The following is a 25911-nucleotide window of genomic DNA, read 5'->3' as shown; positions in this document are numbered from 1 at the left end:
AGAGACAATAGCTCATGCATTGGAAACTTGTTTGAGAGACAAAATACTACGTTCCAGATTACACACCTTTGTGCGACTGGATGACCCCCTTTATATATATTAGGACATACTAAATAATATAATAATTTCTGGCATTCTTATTAGTATGTGGGTATAGTTATTAGAACGGATATATAATGTGCTGCTGTGCATTTAGTTTAGCAGTATAGTGTAGGCACGACCCAATGTGTTGGCTCGTGCCTACAAAGGTCAAATTTCCACTTAAATGTCTATAAAAACCCACACAGATGTGGCAAATGGCACAATAACTGAACCCATGTCAGCAAACATGGTCTTGTTCTATTAAATAGTTTTAAAGGAATCTCAATTGACATCTGTAACCTTTGGTACCCCGCAGCCGCAGCTGCGGGGTACTTGGTACCACAGTGATGTGCTTCACCATTTATATATTCACTGAACTGGTCATGAAGTGACAAGCAGGCAGGGTATCAGGTGTAATGTATTAAACGTGGGGCTTTGTCAATCTCAAAATGTGCTCCACTGACTGCATCGCTCTCCGTTTTTCCAGTCAGCTTCTTTACCAGATCAATGAATCATGCCATGAGACCTGGTTTTCCTTTGGCGGCGTTGCCAGTGTCACATGCTACGTTTTTTTTTTTTTTTTTACCTCACATGATCGTCTTCGTCAGTGGGTGGCTTTGTGTAACACACACACACACACACACACGAGGCGAGCTGCAGTGTCGGCTTTGCAGATGTGCTGTGTGTGTGTGTGTGTGGAGTCCCGGCAGGACACACAGCTACCGCAGTGTTCCTGTAACGTCCAATTGACTGAGCCGGGATCCCACATGCAGGTGAAGCTGCCACTCGTTCGGGAGAGATTAACAAGACCCCACTTAGTTTAGTTCATGTTGTGGAAATACTGCATGGCTTGGTGTCTCTAAAGAAATGTGGCTTCAAAGAGCTACCTGCATGATAAAACTACGTTTTTCATCCCGTTATTTACAATAATCATTGCTATTAAGTATCTCCGAGGACAGTTACTATAACTATAACACATGCAAATTGCCACTATATTCATTTGCAATTGTATATCCGTGTACATACTTGGTTAATATTTTCAAACCTAAATTGCCTAATGCCACCACAGATATTTAGTCATTTGTCCCTTTGTTAAACGCTTGAGTGCAAAACAAAGCTTTTCGAGTCACATTATTAAGCTAAAATAATTTCTTTGCAGAGTGAGAAACACTCGGGAATAAAAGTAGCAGCTTGTCTGACTTATCTGCGCAATCACTAACTTGCAAAAGGACTCACGTTGGTGTCACACACTACCACACCGGGAAGTGCACACAAAGGTACATGTGTTGTGTGTATAAATGGTGCAACCAAAGCTGTCCAGGGTTCAATGTGCTCGGTGGATGTTATCTGCTGCTGTCTTGGTTTACTGGCTTCATTCTATGAGGGAAGACTATCTGTGACAATGAGGAAGAAGCATAAGTTCAAGTAGCCGCTGCTGCTTCTCTTTACTTTGTCAGCACGTACATGTTGAGTCTGAGGGGTTACAGATTTGTGCAAATACTGTCATTAATTAGTGAGTCATCCATCAACAGTATTTATGTCAAGTGTACAGAAAAAAGCTAAAAAACATTATGGGAGCACATGGTATGTTAACACTGGAGGTTGATTGTAATCCTAGAATAAACAATATTGTGGGTAACAGCCAACACGCCATTTAGTGTCTCTTGGGGCGACAGGTTGTTTGTATGAAAATCCTAAATTAATATCCCTGTACATACATACAAACAAAAGGTTGATTCCAAATGTCAAAACGGTGGGTTAGCGAACTTTAACAGCACAGCTATGGTTTAGCCTTCAGGTTCAGGAATGAATTGTGTAAATGAAAAAATCTTATCAGACTTTCCATAAACATTCTGAAAGTTATGAGTGTACAGGAAATTCCTGTCTGATTCCAATGTAAATATTTGCATCAATTTCCAAGAGAAACTATTAGTTATGTGCTTTGTTCAATTAGGTTGGAGACAGACACGATACATTAAGCATCAGCTGTTTCTTCTCTTGTTTGGTTTCTCCTGGTTGCAAGACAGTAATTCTTAAGTTACATCATCAGAGTCAAACGTTTCAGCTGCTCCGGGTATTCGTTCAGCATCCTTGTATTTAACCTTTATCTTGTTCACTCACTACCAAACATAAACGCCTATTTACAGCAGTAATCAAATAAAACAACTTCGTGTATGCAATCATCCGCTCTAAGGATTAGTAACGTCTTCATGGAGAGAAAAAAAACACACAAAATGAATAAATCCCCCCCCAATACAATGACAAAGAGTTGAAACCAAGGGAAAGATACAACAATGCACAGTATAGCATGAGTTGTCTAAACGGGGACTAAACGATACACACAGAAAGAACTCCCAGAGAAATGAGCAGAGAAGCTATATTTTTTTGGGCTTCCACAAGAAAAAGAAATGTACATTTGCTAAGTCATTCCCCAACATCACATCAGATAAACTCTGTCACGTCCTTTATCTTCTATCATTTGAAAACTACTAGTTCCCCACAGTGTGTCCAAATCTCTGCGTCGGTTGCTCAGTGACCCTCTAACACGGTACAAATGTCTCAAACGTCCGGATTTAGGAACAGTGATGCTCTTCAGGAGAATGGCATTGTTGAGTGATGATCGGTCAACATCTTTTGATACAGTTCAGGACAGTACAAGGTCCGATGGACGCTCACAGCCACCGTCTGCAGACCGCAAGGTTCTTGAGAAGCACGAGTGGCCCGCCGGCACAGATCCTGCATCAAACTGCCAGACCATTTAGAGTAAGAAAAAAAACAAGGGCACCGCGAATCTACATAAGCCATTAAAAGCCATGCCACATTTACACCCTGTTGGGGCTGTTCTCTCTTAAAGGGACATGCGCACAGTTTACAAACAGATGAGGAGACTGCGGAGAGAGAGAGCAGCAGGGTTGGGAAAAGTTATCTTCAAAATCGGACCCACCTCTGATTTCCACTTCCACTCGGTTACAGTAATTCAGACCAAGTAATCATTAATTCAGTATGTGTAACAACGCTCACAATATTTTTGCTACTTTCTACCCAATAAATCAATGTTCAAACATGTGATTGTTTTAAAAGGAGTTATAGTACAAGAGCTTTATGAGTGATCCCTTGTTCCCAACCCTGTAAAGCATTGAGCGTGGCAGGCACATGCACACTATGGGAGATGTTTGGCCCGTGACACGAGTGCCGACCTTTGGCTGCTGGGTGCTAAACGTCATACGGAATAACAGGCAGCTGCGAGGGGAGGCGACTCGTTTCCAATGAAAGCACCATTCAGACTTTAAAGTTGCATTTTAGCACAGGGGTGTTTTTTTTTCTTCTTCTTCTTCTTCATTTTCAAACATTTGATTTACAAGAGTCGAATCTGCATTCAGTTTGAACGTCTTTCAACCTCTCCTGGCCTCCGACAGAGACTCTCCTCCATGGAAATAATTAAGCCGTGAACAATCGGCAGTGAGCAAAGTATGACCTGTTTTTTCCCCAATCGAGAGATCTTTTTTTTTTCCATACATGATTCAACGTATCGCGCAAAATGGTTATGCGCACATACTAGAAGCATAATGTTGCAGAGGACATGCACGTTTTTCGAGTATACAGCGGAGCATAAAACAATGTTTCCCAATGTCATTTGTCTTCTTCGTCATCATGTCAAAACATCATCTGTCTCTCAGATTTGCTTCTTCAAGCACGCAACTCTTTCTTCGAGTGTGGCTTGTTTCCCAAAAGGGCGTCAATCTCAATAATAGCTTGAGGCGTCATTTGGGTTAGAATCTGTAAAAAAGAAAAGGAAAGGAAAGAAAGGCATTTAGTTGTTTTTTCTCTCTCTTAAATTGCTCACAAATATCTGTTGGTTCTTACAACAATGGGTCAGTCGGTCAGGCTAAATCTTTAAGGAAATGCTACATTTTACCCTCAGGGCACCCAGGTTCTCAAGGAGCTGGTCTGTATTAGAAACACCCAGAAGTACAGAGCTGACTCCCTCACTGCGCAGACACCAGGCTGGGAAGAAACAATACAATTAAAAAGAGAGGAGAAAACCAAGTAAGTGAGTGTTACTGGGGACGACCTGTGAAATGTTGAAGTACTTAATTAAAAAGTATCTAGCAAAATTATTTGAGTAGGAATTCTGATCTATGAATCCAAATTTAAAAAATGTAAATATTTGACGGGAGTCAAACCATGCATTCGACAGTTTTGATTAAAAAAAAAGATGGGGTCATCAATCAGGAGCAGAGCACCACATCTGCTGCTTCACTTCCTTTTTGGCCAAACCTGCGTACAAAATATGTCTACAAACATTTTGAAGAAATGTTTTTTTCGAGAAAAAAAAGCCAATTAAACCAAAACAATCTAAACAAAAACGAAGTAGACAAAGTGTCTCTGCGTCTCCGCTGCTCGGCCGTGTTATTCTCCCGGGTTCGTACCGATGGCCAACTGTGCAGCAGTGCAGCCCATCCTGTCCGCCAGCAGATGGAGCTCCTTGATTTTAGCCAGCTGCCTGCGGCCCTCCTCGCTGTTCACCCGCTCCTTCAGCCACTGGTACCCCTTCAGCGGGAGCCAAAACGGAGAAAAGCTTCAATACAGTGCTGATTTCCTTCTGCCGTGCTCCGCCGACCAGCGAGAGAATTACGCCCAGGCTCGTTTTTTCGGCGTGAGAAATCCCACAGGAGGGCCTGTGAAATCACACTGACCTTCATTGCTGCCCTGGAGCACTCTGGCACACCGTCACTGTACTTCCCTGTGATTAATCCACAAGCAAGTGGCGACCAGGTCATTGCTCCGACACCTGCAGGCGTGGAACCAGAGCAGCTTTTCAAATGATGAAGAAAGAACCTTCAATTAAAAGACTAAAGATACAAATAGGTCTGCAAGAGCCGTGGATGGCTGACCGATCTTGTGGTAGAGCTCGGGGAGCTGCACCTCCACTTTGTCCCGCTGGAAATAGTGGTACTCCGCCTGCTCGCACACAGGTGGTATCAGGTTGAACTGGCGAGCCACCGAATACGCCTCCTGGAGACAAAATGGTTACCGATCAGCGTTTATGCAACAAAACAAAAAAAGAGAGAGAGTGAGCTACTCTGGGCGTGAGATCGGCATTCACCATGATTTCCATGGCGCTCCAGCGTGATGTTCCCCAGTACATCGCCATACCCTGGTTTATTACGAACGTCATGGCCCGCACGATCTCTGCGAATCACGGGATGAATAGTATTCACGTTACATTGCGGAATAATTTAAGGCAATTGATTGAAGCGCACAGAAATAATTCCAAACATCTGAAACTGACCTTCCATCGGACTGTTGACGTCGTTTCTGTTGGCAAAAACAATGTCCACATATTCTAGCTGGAGCCTCGATAAGGATCCTCGTAAACCTGTTATAAACAATGGTCATAGATATTACACGCCATGAACAACATTTGTAATCATTTGTTATGTTGTTGTAATTATTTAGTGTTAAGTTAGATTTCAGGGTGACAGGGGAGTTGAATGAGCTGTTTCGGTACACATGTGAACCATGGATTAATTAGACAGTTTAACCGCAGTGTGAAATCGTGTTTCCCACAATATTCAGTCGCATATGTGATCAGATTTGGGCCACAAGAAATCATATCGTCATCATGATGTGTTCACATGAAGTTTCCAAAAATGCAAACTGAATGAACTGAGAGATGAATTATGACCGGTTTACAGTCTCTCTAAGCAGCATTTAATACATCTAAAACTAATAATGAGTTATGAGAAAGGTTTGATTTGAATTTATTTTCATATTCTTTGAATTGTGTGTTTCTACGAGGGAAAGAAAACCCCATAAGTAAATTAGAAGGGTAACATTTAGAATATGTTATGTTTCACAGGCTTCAGAGTGGTTGAAATTATTTTTTGGGACAAGAAAAATGTAAAGATGGGAAATCAGTATTGGCATAAAAAACAGTTTTATATACTTTGCATTTGCTCTTTTTCTCCCCCTTTAGTTCTGATCCAATCCGTGACTCTGATCCGTGATCCAATTCAAACCCGGAGTGTTATGATCCGTTGCACCACTTTCATCTTCCGTGTGCTAACGTTCCCCCACAGTGTGCGTCAGCGGTGCGACGGAGTCGCTGAAGCCACAAATTAAGTGAAATGCGAACTCCAAATACGAGCAATGGACTCAAATCAAAAGCCTCCCGACAATGAGGGTCAAAGCGACCATTCAGCTCCTCCATAAATGGTCGCCTCGAGGCCACTCTTCTTACGAAACATACATCCAAGATATTCCTATGTGAGGCCAAGAGCCTCTCTAAAGGATTTCTATAGGGTTATTTTTGGGGGGAGGGGGGACTGATTCAGGGTGTGCAAAGATGTCCCTGGTGATCCCGAGGTGTTATTGGCATTGAAACGTTATCTTCTTCACGTTCACCGTGACACGAGATATGGAGAAGCTTTAACTGAGCAAATAAAAAAAGGACCTGAAATCACTCCTCACATCTCAAACCCAAACCAATGCATTCTGGGAAACATTTTTATCAAAGTAGAATACAATAACACAAATAATAAAATACACTACCTTCAATAATGTGCTTTCTGGAGAGTCCTCTCTCCGTCTCCGCTCTGTGGAGTGATGAAAGCAAAGTATTGATGTTCTATTGAAAGGAAACAATAATTTGACCTTTTAAACATCTAGTATTTTAGTGTTATACGTACTGGCCTCCCCAATAGATCTTTGTAGTGATGACAAAACTTGAACGCCTGGCAAAGACACGAGTATTAGGAGCAGAGTTATCATGGAAAATAGTTATATATAAGTATATTGGTCTAAAATCTTCAATCGTATAATTCCAGTATGAAGTATAACAGTTTTTTTTCCTGCATCCTTGGTACACAAAATAAAAATGTGGCTACGTTTTTTTCTCAGAATAAGAATATCTCAAGGATTTCCCAGACACGTTTGGCCGCCAAACAAGTATTTATTTAAAAATGGTAACATTTGAATCCTTTTTATAGTCTAAAATCTAAAAACGATTTTACAGAGTTGGAAAGCTTTTAAAATGCAAGTGAGTCAGTTTGTAGAAATGAGTAATATCACCTCCATCCTTTCTTCTTGATGATGTTCCCTAGAGTGATTTCCGCTCTGTGGAGAAACACATCATTTACTCTGATAGGTTGAGGCCAAGTTCCCATCGCTGGACAACAACGTTGAATCATGCTGCAGACATGTCGTGTTCTGTTATGTTATGTTATGGAGAGATACAGTAGGCCGCATTCACTGCAAGCAGAAAAACAGACGCAAACGCTTTTCTCTACGCTAGGAGGAATAAGCGAAGCCCGACCTTCCAGACGCGTACACCTCGGCTGTGTCGAACAGGTTCACTCCGTTCTCGTAGGCTATGGTCAACAGGTTCTCCGCCATCTGGGGGAACAGGAACATTGAGACTGAGAGAAGGAGACGGTGGACACGTTTCAATCACACAGCGGCCATCCGTGAAGGGCACAATGCAAGGGGCTTATACGGCGGAGATAATGTGTAATGTGGCACCAAACTACTCTGGTTTCCAGCCACCAGGCGTCTGTGGGATTTTCAAACCTTTCTATAATTGAAAACACGGATCGTACTCGTGTGTTTTTTTCCGTAAAAAGCAACACCAGCGAAGGGGCGTCCGGGAATCACCTTCTCCTTCAAGGAGCCACACATGCGCTCTCACCTCATCCGAGATCTGCGATCCAAATGTCACCCAGGTGCCTGAAGGAGACAGAAGCGGTGGTTTGAGGGGTTCAGACAGAGACGCATTTCATTGTTCTCCTTCAAAACCAACTCACCTAACCCCAGGCAGGAAACCCGAAGGCCCGACTTCCCGAGGTTTCTGTGAAGAAAGAATGAAAAAACAACAAATCTGTGACGCTCAGAGAGAGAATACAGAAGGTGTGATGGGTGGGCTTTTAGGATAGATTTGCACAAACAATCACAGACGTTGCACTGTACAATACTGTTTCCCTATTGTGCTATTGTGTAGTTCTACTCCACTACATTTACATTACCAGTGTGGTTGCTACTTAGTTTGACGATTAAGATTGTATTTGCAAAAGATGACATGAGGCACGAACATATACAAAGACAAAGAAATCATATAAATATGTAACACAAATCTGGTAAAACCAGATAAAATCCCTTATTTCCACAGTATTCCTCCTCCACTGCTGCTGATCGAAAGTCTTTCTCGTCTTGGTCTAATTACAGTCCGTCTATTTATTTCTGAACAATTGACCTTTCATCCATCGTATGTTAACAGTTCGGGGTGAAACACTGGGTCAGTGAAAACAGCTGCAGGGAAAAGGGCTCAGCTCAGATGAACGGCCCAAAATGTCCCACACGCTCAAGAGGAGTCCATTACCCTGACACGCCGCATCCGATTTTTCAGACAGCTGAGTTTTGAAGGGCGAGCACGAAGAAGAAGAAGAAGAAGAAGAAGAAGAAGAAGAAGAAGAAGAAGAAGAGAGCTGCATCTCGCGTGCACAGCTGAAAATGATGTGGGCTTCACGCTTGCTCTCCTCCTCCTCCTCCTCCTCCTCCTCCTCCTCCTCCTCCTCCTTCATGCTCGCTCTCCCCCATTCTAATTAGCCACGGAGCCAGCTGGAGAGGCAGCAGAACTGCAGTGCAACTCGCTGCTCGCCGTCTCTTCGTCTCCAGCGCCTCTCCCCCTTCTCTGCCTGCGTCCGCCACAAATAGCCAAATGCAGGAAGACAGACTGTCAGAGCGTTTAGACTCAGTCGAACGAGTCTCGCCTTTATTTTCTCTGGTCTATTTTTAATGCTTGACCTTAAGCTATTTTTAGATTCCTGCATATGCAAGCGTGCGTGTGTGTGAGCCTTTGATTTAGCGCGGGCGTGAGGGTTTGGGTGTGAAACGCATATTGTATGTGTCATTCCTTTAAACGGGTGGAAATAGCAGACAGGTGGAAGGCCGGGAATGTTGTGCAGAGGGAGAACTGTTAGTTTGATGTTGACGATGCCTTGTGTGGTGATCTGGCTGCCGCTTGTCAACCAATGACGGCTCTGCGTGTGCTCTCGCACCCTGACAGTCACTTTAAACGCCGGGGGGGGGGCAAATATAAATGAGGCACGTGGGAGAAAACACACTTCAGAGACCTTTTCAAATCTAATATTCAAATCGTTTGTGTTTTGTTGTTTTGGTTGAGCCGCGCTGGTGTTGTCGTGCGACACCCGTCAAATTGTGGCTCATTGTCTCAACGTCAGGGGGGCGGTTCAAAGGAAATTTTTTGGTGAAACAACATTTGACAAGGTGAAACCAATGAAATCAGCACGGAAAATCTTCTCTGGTTAAAATAGTTTCATTCAGCTTCTAAACAAAAAAGCTTGAAAAAACATCCGCTCACAATTCTGTCATCTGCTTAGCGAGTATACAGATTTTATGTAGATATATTAATGAATATAAATGCACCCCTTATCATTATTCTTATTAGCACGAGGCTATATTGTACTGGTAGTAAATGTTCATAGCGTCTATAAAGCTGTTAACCACCTTAATCGCACAAGAGCACCATGATGGAAAAACAGAATGCTATGTGTTATATTGCAAATTGAATGTGTGACAAACAGAACTGAACATGAGTCAGCATTACAGAGGACGCCGAGCATCCGGTAGCATCCACAACTGTTACACAAGCGCATGCCTTTTCACTTTCATTGAGCATGAATTCATTATGGATTAGAAAGAAAATATGTGCGCCTCATTACAGGAGCAAAAGAGAAAGCCGCACGCATTAGTGGGTGAATTCGTGATTGCCGTGCCACATGAAACGCAATTATTTTTCTTTCTGGGCTACGCAGGGATGTCATTGTTTTTCTCTATGACAACTGGCCGCCCCCTCCCCGCTCTCTGCAGTGCTGCAGTCTGCTGAATTACTATCAATGAGTCTGGAGAGACACTTTCCTTTCACTATCTCACATGACATTTTCTCTCTCCCACTCACGTGTGTGCGTGTGCGTGTGCGTGCAGACACTCGGCCTATATCTCATTTGACGTGCATTCTGAATGGGCGTTTTGCAGAAACAACGAGATCTATATTGTGCAGTGGTAAGTGGGGCTGGTCGTGGCTTTCACGTGAATGTTCACGCTTGATGGGAATTACACTGCAACACAGGCACAGATCTACATACAGACACGCATGAATGCATTTGTGACCAGGGCGCACAAAGAAACACAGATGCTTTCGCTGTGGCTTTTATAAGTAGGACTGTCTGTTTACTCGTCTATTCCCTATTTTCTCTTCTCCCTCTAAACAAGGAGATTAGAGGGACTTGGTTGTTCCATGCATCTCTAATGGAGGCTGGGACGGAGGCAGACGGTTGCTGTGTCACGGTGTAGTCAGCATTTTAACCTGCGCTGACATTTATATTTAGGTCTCACCTGAGACGGGAGGAAGACACTTTTCAGACGGTAAGGTGCAGATGATAGAGGAGTTTTATTCCCCTGCAGTTGTCATGAAATGCCACACGCACGCATGCTGAGCAGGCTCCCCTCCGGAGGGAAGCACGCCTTGATATTAATTACACTCACACCAGTATGTGTGTGTGTTTGCATATACATGCACCTTCTGAGAAATAGGTGTGGAAAGATTGTTAACATTTCATTCTCTTAATAATGCTGTGCACATGTTTCAGGGTACTTTCAGCCGAATTACAAAGAAACACATTTTTCAAACCTATGCAGAGATTCTTTCTTTCAAGTAGTATTTCTTTTTTATTTTTGACTCTTTCCTTCAATCAGGCCCGTTGTTACTGTAGATAAAATCCCCAGGGACTATTTCTGAAAAGCACAACAAAGGACGTCGTTTCTGCTTTGTGTACCACAGAAAAACGTCTCAGGTAGCGGCAGTCATTTCTGAGAGCGAAAATCTCATAACCTGGATACACAAAAATAAATTCTGCAATACTAGATACCACTATGAGTGATGAAATATATATTGTGTGAACGGATTCGCATTTGTGGACCCCAGTGAAGCTCTGACAGCGCTCTAATTTTTGCTTCTGTCATTCTTTTCAATTCAATTTAGTTGTATTAAAATATACTAAAACAATTAGTAAAGTAAATCTGTCATAATTGAATACACGGAGAACAGCAGAGGTAAAAAATAAAATCGATTTTACAACACATGAAAGAACATAGACATGCATCCCAGTTAAAGGAAGGAGAGGCTTCCTGAATACAGCGTACAGTAGTTTTGTATATTGCTTGAAAGGGCCACTGCACCATTACCTGCCAACCTGCATTATGTCTGTTGCGAGGGAGGATGCCGAATATTGTAAAGATGTGTCCGGTCCGCTGCTTCATGAATATAGACTCGGACAGCTCAGCGGATTTAAAATGATTAAATGCTGATGTTTTTGAGTGTCATGCTGTCCTTCAGTGTCCCTAGTTTATCTTGTTGTTCCGCAATTTAAATCTGTGCTACTTTGCCACAGTGAATAAACGCAGTGAAGCCAGTGGGGGGGGGAAAACAAAAAATTCACTGAATTTGCAGTGAATGTCCATGTTTCAGCTGAATATGGGTAAAATTAAGAATGCATGTAACTAAGACTCCAAAGAGCTTTTTACAAAGAGAGCGAAGATGTTTTATTTAAATACTTTGAGTCACAGGTCTTGTGTTTTGTTTGGCTGTGCTGCTGCTCTTACACAATGTCTTGCTATAACGACATTGTCTCTGCTGAAAGACAAAATCCGACTTTGACTAGCCGGCCTTTTCAGAGGACGTGACGTGGATTTTCCAGGCCCTGATCACTGCCCTCGCTGAGTGCTGCTGTTATCACGTCCACCCACAGGGCAAATATTGACAAATGGAAAGCTCAACAAACAGCACTGGCCCAGCAGTCACTTCGCATTAAAAAAAGATTACGTTATAAGTCTGAAACACCCCTTTAAGGTCTCCAACCCTGCAGCTGTATGCAAATAGCAATTTAAAGTATTGCATGGTTCAATGGTTTATAATTATAATATTCAGTAACCCGTTAATATAAATTAGTAGGTGGGAGATGAATTAAGCAGCTGGATTTTTGCAGTTTAACAACCCAAAACAGATCATTGTTTGGACATATTTGAATTAGTGGCCAGGATGAAATCAAGCAAGTAAATTTGTTTACTTTGGATAAAACGTATTGCAGTACATCCAAATAATGTCACAAATCTGTTCACACCCCATTTGTTTCCAAAAATAATATTAAAAATAATGTGAGGCCAAAGCACTTAATTATTACTCCATTATTATTATTAATATTGTATCACTGTTTGGTATCCATTATGTACATAGGGTTTTAATGTGGGAATAGTCTGTTGCTTCCATTTTGTTTGTATGAGAAAAAAAGAAAAAAAAACCCATTAAAAGTAAATAGTCTGGGATCAAATTAACAAGCTGAAGCTGTGATGGCATCGTGTCCTCAGCGAGTATAAAAGGGTAACTGACTGTGATAAGACTGCGGCTGAGTCACCAGCATCCTCGTCATGGCACCAAAGGACCACAATGTCTCAGTACAACTTGACAAGGTTGTTCATCAGTAAAACGCAATCATTACTTCATCAGCTACTGAGAGTCCAGGCTTTCAAAACGCACTGTTGAAGAGTACTCTGCTAGAGAACAGCCCCTCTCTGCATGGTTGAATGTCAGGACGCTTAAACCTCTACACAAATGCAAAGCCTCGATCCCCAGCTAAAAATGGAACCAAGTATTTGGTATTATCATTATTTTGGTATTTTACTGTACTTCAAGGCCATTTGCTATCTGCTTTAATTATCTAGTTTGTGAAAATGTGACCTCTCCTTTTTTTCAGGTACTTGCCATCAAAGTGCTAGAAGATCATAAGGAGCAGCAAGTTCTAAATGTATAGAAATATATACCATAAAAATAGTAGTTTCCATATGTAACTGCATATGTGCAGATGAATACCATCAGATGTGGGTCAAGCTACTTGACTTAAGATCATTCAAATGTGACAAAAGAGGTGGTTTCTATTTGCATCTGGATTTCAGATACAAACAAAAGCATTTATTTGTCTGTAGCATGGCAGGGACAAACAGCCAGGTGTCCAGGACATGGCAGGGACAAACAGCCAGGTGTCTGTAACATGGCAGGCACAAATAGCCAGGTGTCTGTGACATGGCAGGGACAAACAGCCAGGTGTCCAGGACATGGCAGGGACAAACAGCCAGGTGTCTGTAACATGGCAGAGACAAACAGCCAGGTGTCCAGGGCATGGCAGGGACAAACAGCCAGGTGCCTGTAACATGGCAGAGACAAACAGCCAGGTGTCTGTAACATGGCAGGGACAAACAGACAGGTGTCTGTAACATGGCATGGACAAACAGCCAGGTGTCTGTGACATGGTAGGGACAAACAGCCAGGTGTCTGTAACATGGCAGAGACAAACAGCCAGGTGTCTGTGACATGGTAGGGACAAACAGACAGGTGTCTGTAACATGGCAGGGACAAACAGCCAGGTGTCTGTGACATGGTAGGGACAAACAGCCAGGTGTCTGTAACATGGCAGAGACAAACAGCCAGGTGTCTGTGACATGGTAGGGACAAACAGCCAGGTGTCTGTAACATGGCAGAGACAAACAGCCAGGTGTCTGTGATATGGTAGGGATAAACAGACAGGTGTCTGTAACATGGCAGGGACAAACAGCCAGGTGTCTGTAACATGGCAGAGACAAACAGCCAGGTGTCCGTGACATGGCAGAGACAAACAGCCAGGTGTCTGTAACCAATAAATTGCTAAGTTTAGCAAGCTAATTATTGCTATACTCAGCTAGGTAACTAAAGCTCAATTGAGAAACGTTAGCAAGGTTTAATAGTCACCTTGAGACCACTCAGGTGCAAATAGACACTGAATGTTAGACAAACAGCTAAAGACGATCAGTAACATTGTCCAAATATGTTTCGACCTGCACTAGCTAACATTTATCAACCACCAAACCAACATTTCCCAAAATAAAGGGCCCTTTACGAAACGGCCAAGGATGAATTTATAATTTAATGATTTAATCAACCAGTTTGAAATATCCCAGTCATGCTTGAAGATTGAAGACCGTCATGGGTTCTCTCAAAATCTCATTTTAAGCACACCTGCCGACAAAAGAGCTTCCCCAAATGCGAGGTAAGGGTACGCCGTGCGTCGCTTTAGCATCCAAAACTACCACTAGGTTCTGGCATTACTACACAGAGGTAATTAAAAACACAATTATGAAAGCTTGATAGGAACGGATCTAAAATTACTTATGATACAAGATTGCAAGAGACCTGCATGTTTACCTGAGGCCATTAAACTGTAAAAGTAGAAGTTTGACGTTTCACAGGGGGATGGGTACCATCCTCCAGATAAGTAGTGGTAATTCTTTTCATCTCACTCTCTGCAAGAGACCCAATGAGTTTATTTCTAAAAGTATTCCTTTGACAAATTGTGAGCTAAATTGACTGTAAAAAACCAACACTTTGCAATATGTTCAGTACTGCCTGAGAAAAAAAACAGGAGGATGCAGAAACATCTGTTATTAAAGTCTGCAACCACAATCTTCTTTAACAATGTTTGACTTATTTTAAGCTTCCTAACTCACTCATGCATTATGATCTCTGCACCCAGCTGCCACAATGTGCCCTGCAGCCCTCACTAAAATCCATGCGAAATGTCCAAAAGTGGAAGATAAATCCATCTTGGAAATGTACCTGACCTGCTTACCACGTTGCTGTTGGAAAAAAAGAGAGGACCTGGTTACCGTAGAAACGGCTAATTTGACTGGACTTTGCCGAAGAGACTTTGAGAATAACCTCACCTCCACAGGTCCTAAAAATTAAAGGAACATTTATTTTGTAAGCTACAACAATATGGACTTTAAAAATGTAATTGACTCTCTAGGATTTGAAATGTGCTGATGTGAACACATCTTTTCAGACTGTGGCTTTCTTGGGAAAGTTGGTGGTCCAGCCACTAATTTCTCTTCTCTTTTCATTTTGCTTTGTACGCAATTGAAGCGAGACGAAGCGCCGGGCTGATGAAGCAGAGTTCTCGGGTTGGCTTTCTTCCACTGACCGCGAGCATCCCAACGCTCATTAAATCCAGTAGGAGGGGCCAACTTTGAATGTTTTGTTAACCAGCCACAACTTACAAATCCTACTCACTGTGCCTTTAAATATTGATTCATTAACACATTAAAGACATCAGCAGCAGAATTTCTCTGTTTGCATTGGTCGCCTTTTCATCACCTTTATACCTATCTTATAAACAGAGACAAACAAAGACAGAACGCTGCAGTGGACTGCAACCGTGTTCCCATAACTATTAAAAAGATAATTAGTTGAGAATTGAGACGTTTTGATCAAAGAAAGGAGATGCAGAGAGATTCAAAGGGAAGAGTTGGTGAGGGGGGTGGAGGGGGGTGGCAGCAGGGGCTCATGGGCTCAGTGATAACTGGCATCAGGTGCCATCATCTGCGACCTGCCGGTGAGGGATGAATACTCCCGTTAACGACAAAGCAGGGGAGATTAGAAAACGAGCACATAGTGGAAATGATGTGCGTCATCTGTACATAAAATTTACCCACAACTGGTTTTCATTTAGCCTCGATCCACCACACGCCGAGAAGCCTCCAACATGTACTATACACAGACTCATTCATACAGCATGCAGCCATGTTTCATGTGGATCTCTGCCTCTTCCTGACCTCACTGTGGTTGTGACAGCAGCGTAAAATGGAGATTTGTGCGACCACTGTGTTGCCGCAGAAGGGGCTTTGAGAGGACTCCGTTGCAGAAGGGACTGATCGGCGACGGCAGCGCCGACTGATTAGGAAATAGGACAGACAAAAACTAAAAGCAAAGCCTGGGGTGTTGCCACTGGCAACCGGAGCCGGCCATATGCTGTATAGACTTATTGTGCCGCTGCACTCCCTGTTGCCGACACTTTTACAAAGAGAGAGAGAGAGAGCAGAGCAACCAGAAAAAAAAACACAATCAAAAGAATGTATGCAATTCTCAAGCGAGATGAAACTGTGAATTATCCCGGATTCATCTTGTGCCTCATTCCCTTTTTTAAACGCCCTATTACGCTGGAGCTCCGAACCATCAAGGTGAGCTGAATAAGAGGAAAACTAAAAGAGGAAAACAAAAACAGCTTTCTAGCTGTTTATCTACTCTGTTTTTTTTCCATCTACATTATGACTCAGACCTGTAGTGTGCAACAACGTTTTCTACTGCGCAAATAACATATCCGGCTGCAATCTTTTTTCCAGTCTATAAAAACGAAATGCTTTTGAAAACCTCAGAGAAAACCTGAGGTGCTTTTAGGAAAGCTGTTATCGGAGGCATGCTTTTTATTAATACAAGGTGGAGAGCAGGAGGCCTTGGAAAAATCTGCATGACACACCTAATCCTATGGCAGATGCTCCTATACGCATACTGTCTGCTCCACTGCGATAACATTATGGCTGTTTGCTCTGGATTACGTAAGCGTGCATCTATCGGTGCAAGCGTTTCTTTTATGATGTCAGTGAAATGACTGCTGTATGTGCACTCACTGAGTGGACGGACATGCAGGCAGAACTGCACAATGTGTTATTACGGGATGCACGTTGGGGACAATTCCAGCTAACTTTAACTTCGCCTCACGTCCCCGACAAAGACACTGACGGCGGACATGGAAACAGAAAGCCTGGCAGGTAGGAGAGGAACCTGCCGCCTTGTCATCCGGCGGAGCCACCGATGCTCTTCATGATAATCTCGTACCTGTGGGGTCGTTTGGGAGTCAAGAGGCCGAGGTAATCAAAGTGAAATGAAAACCAGCCCAGAATCCCTCTGATGTGGAGCTCCTAACCTCCACACTCACCTGTACTTCATACTGCTGTGGCGCCCGATGGCCTCCTTCATGTGGGCATGGCCATGCGGGGTCTGGCGGGGCCCGGACCCCTCCCTGGTCTTGACCGAGCCATGGGACGTGTAGTTGCCATTGCTGCCTTGTCCGCCGCCACCTCCTCCTCCTCCTCCTCCACTGCCACCGCCGCCGCCTCCTCCTCCTCCTCCTCCACTGCCGCCGCCTCCTCCACCGCCTCCCCCTCCTCCTCCCCCACTGCTGCCCCCGGGGGGCGGGGCGGTGCGAAGGCCACAAAGCCGGTCCTCACTGCGGCTCTTGAGGTTGTGCTCCGTGCAGGCGAAAGACACCTGCATCCTGACCCTGGTTCCCTGGTGTCTTTTTGTCTTGACAAGAGTGCGGAGGGGGGGGGGTTGGGGTGGAGGGCCTCGGGACTAGTCGACCGACAACGTCTGCAAACTGTTGGTGCTGCCCGACACCGCTTGGTGCTGTTGTTGCTGTGGCGAAGCAGCGACGCTCATGCAAAAAACGAGAGGGGGCTCAGAGGGGGCAGGTCAGAGATTTGGGCTGAGAGCGAGGGGGTGCTGGGGGGGGGGGGGGTGGCCGAGGGTCCAGCCTCTGACATGACACAGCGCAGAGTCACCGTCTGCTCGCTCTCCCGTCTGGTGATGCAAACCTGGCAGAAAAGGCTCCAAGGGAGTTTTCCCCACTCAGGAGATGCACTGTCCTCCTCCAGGAGCCATCGGGGAGCTGCTACTCGCTCACTCGGTACCCGGGCAGGATTTTTTTGGGGATGTGGCAGTTGTTTTTTTGGCAAGCCTCCCCTCCCAGCCAACCCCCCTCCCCTAATCCCACCCCCCACCCCCACCCCAAAAAAACTCAACAGTGCAACAGAGGTAGGGCCCTCACACGCACACGCACACGCCGGTGTGGCTTACGTGGGGTGGTAAAGCACTTGATAGCTCGCCGTCTTCTCTTCAGCTGAGGTTGGTTGTGTTGAGCCGAGCAGCTCCGGAGGGTTCTGCAGCAAAGACACAATCACAGCCACAGGCATCCTCGCACCTCGCGTCGAAATTGTCTTGCTTTTTCTTTGAGTTTTTTTTTTTTTTTGTCGCAAGACTTATTGTCAGCAAAAACAAAAAGAAAAAAAAAAAGAAACCGACTTAATTGCTGAGATTTACATCGCCGAGGTGATCGGTCCGTGCAGGGTGGATGGACCTGATGCGATGCACATTCAGAGAGTCAGACTCCGGCGATGCATCACCGCCCGGCCGCCTCGCGCAGCATCCGACTGATGCAACAGAAAGAGGGAGAACGGGAGGAAAATAGAAGGGGAACGAACGCCGAGCCGGCTTCTTCTTATTACCTTCAGCGTGTCAAGTCGCTCACACGCCGGCAGCAGCTGTGCAGGTCTCCCGTCATCCGACTGCACCTCCCGGTGCGCGGATTGCAACGAAACGCCGGCTCACTGGCCCCCGAAGTCATTTCTAACGCTCCTCGGCATCAAGCCGACTTTTTATTTATTTGTTCTTTCCCTTTTTCCACACGGTCTCCAAAATGTTCACGACACAGCAATGTGGAGGTTTGCGCGCTCTCTCTCTCCCCCCCACCCCCCACTCTCTCTCTCTCTCTCTCTCTCTCTCTCGCTCTGGGTGTATACATACATACACATACATAGTGTAATTTCTTCATATGTGAAATCCCATTGGTATCATCTCTCTTTGTACCACACCCATGTTTTACTAGAATAGTATTTTTTGATTGAATACCAAACAGTAAAAATGCTACTGCACCATCATCATCATCCTCTCACAACAAAGAGCAGATATGGCTTGTAAGTCACCGCTGGTCACGTGACAACTTTGGATAGTGTATCACATCACATTGCATCACGTCACGTTGGGATAAAACGGATGTGTCATTTGGTGACCAGGCAATGATGAGTCTAAACTCTGCTGCCACAACTTTGCACGTAATCGTCAATCCCCAAAAGTTTCAGCCCGTGTTTTCTCTCCCTGCAAAGTACCTTTGTGCAGAGAAACATCCATCATTTCTGTGGACTTGTTTTACCAGAGTCTCGCATCAGAGCATTCTGCAGTCCCGGGATGATCCTTGTCAGCAGGCCAGCAGACTGTGACTGGGACTCTTCTGTTTTTCAACAGAGCTGTTTGGTAGATTTAGGGACCAACGGTGTATTCGGGGAAGTTTCCATCCGAATGGGTGGGCTGGGAATGCGAATGCACCGGGACGTTCTCTGATCTCCCGTCCTGTCAGATGCCCAGATGCAGGCGGGCCACGCGTTTCCCAAGAAGCACAACGTCCAGACACGAATAATCTTCATCCACACCTGCAGGTTTGAACTTTCACCCCCCCCCCCCCCCCCCCCTCTCAAACGAGGCCCGTCTTCCCTTTGACGTTGACGCATCCTGCGCCACAGTTCACACACACACCGTAGTGCCTCACCTCACTGACACGGAGCAGCAGCTGCTCCTCCTGCGAGGTCTGCATCGGTGGACAACAGACATTTATTCACTTCTGGATCTTTCTTTGAAAGAGAGCCGTTTTAAACTGGTTGTATGATGAAAAAGTCCATCAAGGGGGAGATTCTCTGTACAACCACTATCATCAGCCCTCCTCTCCTCCGACCCTGATCCTCTGTTTCCGTCCTTGCTCGGAGATTATTTACACAATGACGTGTCTTGTGCCGTAAAGCTCTGATTTGATGGGCGTATTCTGCAATTAAATGTGCCCATTAATTTAGTTTTGGTGTTAAATAACTATAATATCATGATCAGAAGGGTGCGTGCCATTGGCCTAATCTACAGGCCATTCATGGTAAAAATAACATTTTATAATGAGTAGAATGTGGTTACTCTTTAGAAGCACAGATGTTGCCAAGCTGGAAAATGAGATAAAGTAACACTTGCTCTCGCTTGATTCTCTTGTTTTGGTCCATTTGGTTAAAACAATCGGCTTGGCATTAGGATTGCCCTGAAGAGGACAGAGGACTGGTACTAAATATTGTTAGTAGGATTGTTTTTATTTAAATCCGTCAACACTGTGAATCCATCCTGCAATTTGTTGACATTTTTCAAACCGTCAAGCTTTTTTCTGGTGAAAGACAAGATTATGTTTTAATCCCCCATAATGTGTTTGTCTAAAAAATCAAAAGTATCTGTCTCGCTATTCCCAAATTTGTTCTGCACTCTGAAAAAAATGTTGCTTTCCAGCAAATTAGACATAAAAATTACACGTAACATATCACACACGCACACACACAGACTGCTGCCATGTCAGAGGAAATTCACATTTTGAGAGATCGAACCGACACTGACGGAGGTGGAAGTTTTCTTATTGTAAGTCGCTTTAGATAAAAGCGTCAGCTAAATGACCTGTAACATAATGTTCCCTTAGCTACAAGGCCTTGCTGAGAGGTCTGAGACCACGTGTGCAGGGTCCCTGCATCAAACCCAGGATGCCACTCAAACTATGGATTTTGTTTCTTCACTGGTTTTGAGTCATGGAGCCACGGGGCTAATTTGTCTTCTGACCGGAGTGACGCTGCCCCCTAGAGGCGACTTCACTGGACTCATTATGGTCGCGTGAGTCTGTTGGGGACATCAGAGCATCAAATAAAATGTCATATTGTGTCACAGCAACGTTGTCTCCAAGTAATTAGGTTGATAAACTACAATTTGTCAGTAGCAAGTAAACTCAATGGCATTCACAAAGCAAACCACTGATACTACAACAAAAAACTACAACATCTAAAAAAGCAGTGTGCTTTTCGTCCTCATGTTCATGCTCTGCATAGTTTCATCATTTTAGCAAACAATAGATCACAACAACCTCCTCATCCAAAAATAGCTCACCTGAGCAGTTGAAACAAAGAGAATCAAACAGCGCAGCGACAAACAGCGCGCCCCCCCTCCCTCCCTCACTGCTGTCAAATCACGCATCATTAACCCGGAACTTATGCCCCCCGTGCTGTTGACCCTGTCAAGCTGCTCGGAGGGAGACTCAGACAATGGCTGACGCATCCGGCACATCAACACTAGTGGTCCCCGAACAACCAGATGTTCCCGCGGTCCGGCCACATGTATCCGGCGCCGCTGGGCTTTGAAATCTCATCAAACGTGTGATATTCCTTTTTTTTAGGTTCACTGGTGAAAAAAAAAATGAATAAACAAATGCAAATGTATTTCCTTTTTTTTCACCCATGAATGATGTCTTCACTCGCTGCCTTCAAGTGACGGCTCTGAAAACACTCGTGCAGTCGTAATAAATGAGAAACAAGTTGTGAAATGGTTCCTCTAAAGATGGCAGAGGGCTCGTGACGGTCACTCCGGTGGTATCACAACCACTTCCAGTTGTTGCTCATCATAATAATCACCATTTCCGGTTGTCAATCATCATAATAATCACTATTCATCGACGCAACAGAAAAAGCTTCAATCCTCAGGCGTTCATCCGACATCTTTCATTCTCCGCATTCAAATCACGCCGGTCGCTCCGCTCTCCCCCCTCCTCCTCCGCCACCTCTTACTTGTATGTCATCGCGGAGCGCCCGGCCTCGCACTCGGCCAGCGAGAGGCCGCATTCTCTCAGGTAGAGCTCCAGGCGGCGGCGCTCCACCAGCCTGTGGGCCGCCTCCAGGATCTGAGAGGCCAGGGCCGCCGACTCGGTCTTGTGGTCCGGGGTCTTGCTGCTCCGGGCTCCAGATTTGGCCACAATGCTCCCCGAGGAGGACGACGCCTTGGGCTTCTTACTGATGCCATAGAGGTCCTCCACCGAGTATTTCCCACCCTTTCCTCCTCCACTGGCGCCACGGCTGGCGAACATAACGGAGAGGCGACCGCCGCAGACTGAGGAAAATCGTCTGCCACGTCTACTTCAGGCAAAAGGTGCTTCTGAGGTAGAAACGAAACAACAAGGCAGAGCTATTTTGATAAAGATTTTGAAACATCCGGCCCGAGGATGCCAGACATCAAAGCGCTGGAAGCAAGAACTTAAAATCAAAAGTCTTGATTGCTTCTTTGTTACTCTAAATCCAAAATAAGACCAAGCCAGTCCTAACATCTCAGCTGAGGCACGCCGTCACAAACAAGGACTCGTGCTGATGTGTGGCGCCTCTTTGCGTTACAAATGAAGAGGAAAAGCAACCAGCATCAATTCCCTCTTTATCTCTTAAAAGAGGGATTTGTGGCGAAGCTCTACCGGCTTACATTTGTTCAGATTAAGAGAGCCGGCGGATGAATGATCTGTTCTTCTGTGGCCGACATATAATCTGATACAGCAGCGGCTGGGAGAGTCCAGCCCTCTGATATTTCCTCCACACGCCGGGTATTAATGAACCCCTTTTTCTTTTTTATTTACCTACGTGGAAAGATGATCAGTTTCTCTCCAAGGGCAATGTCATCAGTACCACCACCTTGCAGCTCCCGTTGGCTGCAGACACAAAAAGCGAGCGGCATCCTCCCAAAGCCTGGCGGCGCCTCCGGGTTCAGCGCTCGGTGTTTGCTGTCTGGGTTCATGTTCAAATCCCAGGGCCAGATTCTTGCATGAAGCGTGAAGCAGCACTGAATGTGGGAACCTGGAGGGGCCAACAAATGTTTGCTGTTCATCCATTAAAACGTTTGCACCATCTCGCAAAATGACATTAAAGACCATGAAGACAAACGGAAATCAACTTTTCTTTATTTCAAAAGGGAAACAATGAGATGAGACTGCAGTCAGTGAAAACGCTCGCCGACGTGCTCACACGTGTCATGCAGCAGGTTAAACGTTGGATACACAGGATCTAGGAACCAGCGATGATTAATTGATGAATAGAAGTGCGTCAGTTCACAGAAGTCACGCTCATTGACTGCCTGAGGATCCATTCATGCATCCGTCAACCTCTTTCCTTTCATTCGCCTCGCCGCCGTCATGGCGACCAGGCGTTACTCTTACTGCTGCGGCGCTCCCTGACTTTGCTGCAGTGGATTTTAAAAGCGGAGATCATCTGGGATTAAGCCGCTATAATCGCTCTTTCGATTGGCCACAGGCCGCCGCTGGAGGTCAGCCTTGATCTTCAGTCTGCGTTAGCAGGCCGAGCCACAGAAGGTGCAGTTCTAAACATCGGGATTACCGCTGGGGAACTCGAGAGAAAAATATATGTTTGCATTCGTGTGAGCAATCTTGATCTCCGTATTGTATAACCATCTGGGTTAGAAGCGTCTGTTTTTAGTAAACTGTTGCATAACTGTGCAAAGATAGATTCAGTCAATCCGGCAGTATGGCAGCTCAGGAGTACAGAGCACTGAACTATGATGCAGTCTGGCTATTATTTGACACTTGTACATAATGCACAGTGACGACAGGGGAGCAAGCTCAATTGTTTGTGAGGGTAGTGGGTTCAGGATGTATGCATATTTATACATGTAAATATATTTATATATATATATACACATACATGTACATATACATATTGCATGTGGGTATATATATACGTACATACATATGTACGTACAGTATATATACATATATAAACATATAAACAAATACGCCAGTAATTACCGCTTGCTGTTTTTATTTAGTGAAAAACATTCATAATCCTACAGGCTTTTTGTTGATGGGAAACAGTGAAATCCTAAATTATGGGGCTGCCCTACAAAAAAATTAAGTAATATCTGCAGCATTTATAATTCTCCTTATGAACGTCACACGGATGAGAAAGGGGGGGGGGTTGACATAGTGGACAAGTCATCAAATAACAATGATATACTTTCAAGCCAAACGTAGACACCGCAGAAATACATCAATGTGTCATTGCAAGTTGCTTTGGATAAAAAAACGTTAGCTCAATGGAAAATGTAAATGTTTCTTTCATGGTGCAACGTCGTCGTATCGCCGCCGGATGGCGCCAGAGCAGCGCGGCTGAATCAACACACCGCGCGCAACGTCTGGTAGCAGATTCAAAGTTACCGTGAAGACCTGTGACGTGTGGAGGAGAGACAGACATTGCAGGTCACGCACCTGCTGTGGCAAAGCAGAGACAAACGTGCTCCGTGCGTGACGCGCGCGCGTGGCCCCACGCGGCGGTGTGGTCTAATTGACTTGGTTGGAACCGATGCGCGTCCTTGCCGACAGTGCAGACGGCTTCATGTTCATGTATTTCAAGCTTTCATTAACGATGCCCCCCCAGTGGGACCATCGTTAGGATAAGAATGATTGTCTTCTCTCTGTCGGATAACCCGCGCTGGAGTTTGTGCACGCTAGAGGGAGCACACGGGCTGTGTTTGGTCTGATTACATGCAATACACATTGACTCTATCACACACACACACACACACACACACACACACACACACACACACACACACACACACACACACACACACATATTTCATACTTCTGAAAATCTGCTTTGTATTGCATCCAGATGCTGGTTGAATCATAACCATATGCTCCTTCCTCAGATTTCTAAGTGGACTCTGCACATGCTGCACAAAGGTGACACACACAAACACACACCGACACACACACACACACTCACGCCCCTGACCGCCCTGCAGACTGCAGCACCCGGCTCGTGCGTGGGGTCAGAACCTAACGTGTGGTCGTGTTTTTACAGTATAATCAACAGTAGTGATGGACTGTCATTTATCAGGACCAGGCTGCAGCAGCAGCGGGTTTAGGTTTTCAGGGGGGGGCCCTGGGGGAACAGAAGGGGGTGGGGGGGTTAATCCGCTGGCTTGCTGTGTGAGGAGCTACATTCATGCAACCCCCAACCCCCCCGACAAAAAAAGGGGACTGAATCAGGTACAGACTTTAGATTTCAGAGCAAAGTCAGTTCTGCAGTGCAGAGGCTCACATGTGGTCGCTTGTTTACATGAATATTCAGTGTTTACCACTCATTCGCTCTGTAAACATCCACGAGAAGAGCTCATTTAGGCGATCGGTTACCGAACTGTACAATTAAAATGTCGAAAAAGAAGGGGAAACATCCAGTGAAGGTAAACAGCTACGACCACAACACAAATAGAGATCACGAGAAACGACGACAAGAAACCCGACCCAATCGAGTGTTCCAAATGCTTCAAATTCTTTGTGACTTTGCGGTGAGAAAAGGTTGCGTTTGTCTCATTTTGGTTGCGGGTCAACCCCCCCGAGTACACCCATCAGAAACCTCTTTACCATTCAGACGCACACTCGGGGCCCTTTCTGTCACACAACACCTCACTACTTCTGACAATGTAGAGCCATTTGATAACCCTAACACCCCCCTCCCCCCTTCCTGCCCCTTACTCCCCCTTACCTCCCCCTAGCGTAGTGTTTCTCCACGCATGTGGGTTGAGTTTCAGAGTACACCGGGTGATTCACGGCGAGAGGATAAGAAGCACGGAAGGTCACGCTCCTTTCATTTCCTCACTGAAGGCGGCGGACACATCTCAGCAGAGCGGGAAACAAAAGGGCGCCACGGGGGGGCTGGAGGAGGGGGACTGATGGGTGGGGGGGGGCCGTTGAAAGCACAGGAACCGGGAAACACCTTCGGTGGGGCCGGTCGCTCGTCCTAGAGGTGTTCACATCTGCATTCGTCGTCCCGCTAACACCTTCGTCTGTCCTTTGAAGCCTGGTTGGCGGAGGAGAAGTAATACGCGAGCTACATGTGTTCGGGGCCTCTTTGGAGCCGTAATGTTTATGTATAAGTATATGAAACCATTGGGCTTTATGGAAAATCCATTCTTACACAGAGAGGAGCAGGCACGTCTCTGTGTGACTGCGGAACTTCCCGAAAAATCAAATCAATTGAGATCACACCAAAATGAATTCATCTGGTGGCGACAGCCTGGAAGCAGATAATAGAACAACATTTGAACACTTGTCTACAACAAATAATAAAAATAATAACACCGAGGGGACAGCAGGGGCCTGTAATCTAAAGGTTTACGTTGATTAAAACGGATTAAGGGCGCGATGAAAAGTACAAGAC

At 45.1% G+C, this 25911-nt stretch overlaps 1 protein-coding gene across 2 annotated transcripts; it reads right to left on the bottom strand.

Moving 5' to 3' along the window:
• Positions 1 to 1501: 1501 nt before the first annotated feature.
• LOC120821843 (voltage-gated potassium channel subunit beta-2) lies at positions 1502 to 22101 on the bottom strand. 2 transcript variants are annotated; one of them, XM_040180888.2, is made up of 14 exons: positions 21484 to 22101; positions 7887 to 7930; positions 7772 to 7809; positions 7400 to 7479; positions 7156 to 7200; positions 6774 to 6818; positions 6637 to 6680; positions 5375 to 5461; positions 5189 to 5274; positions 4977 to 5097; positions 4779 to 4873; positions 4512 to 4632; positions 3998 to 4086; positions 1502 to 3858 (listed from the first exon to the last, which is right to left on the bottom strand). In XM_040180888.2, exons 1-14 carry the CDS (start codon positions 21777 to 21779, stop codon positions 3769 to 3771), a joined length of 1281 nt encoding a protein of 426 aa, XP_040036822.1. In that variant the 5' UTR covers positions 21780 to 22101; the 3' UTR covers positions 1502 to 3768. The 2 variants fall into 2 exon arrangements, with proteins under 2 accessions (XP_040036822.1, XP_040036821.2); XM_040180887.2 differs by lacking the exon at positions 21484 to 22101 and adding an exon at positions 16956 to 18535.
• Positions 22102 to 25911: the final 3810 nt, after the last annotated feature.

Source organism: Gasterosteus aculeatus, chromosome 7, assembly GCF_964276395.1.
Source record: "Gasterosteus aculeatus chromosome 7, fGasAcu3.hap1.1, whole genome shotgun sequence".
Taxonomy (NCBI): Eukaryota; Metazoa; Chordata; class Actinopteri; order Perciformes; family Gasterosteidae; genus Gasterosteus; species Gasterosteus aculeatus.
The sequence above is the reverse complement of the archived record's forward strand: the minus strand, read 5'-3'. Positions and strand labels throughout refer to the sequence as shown.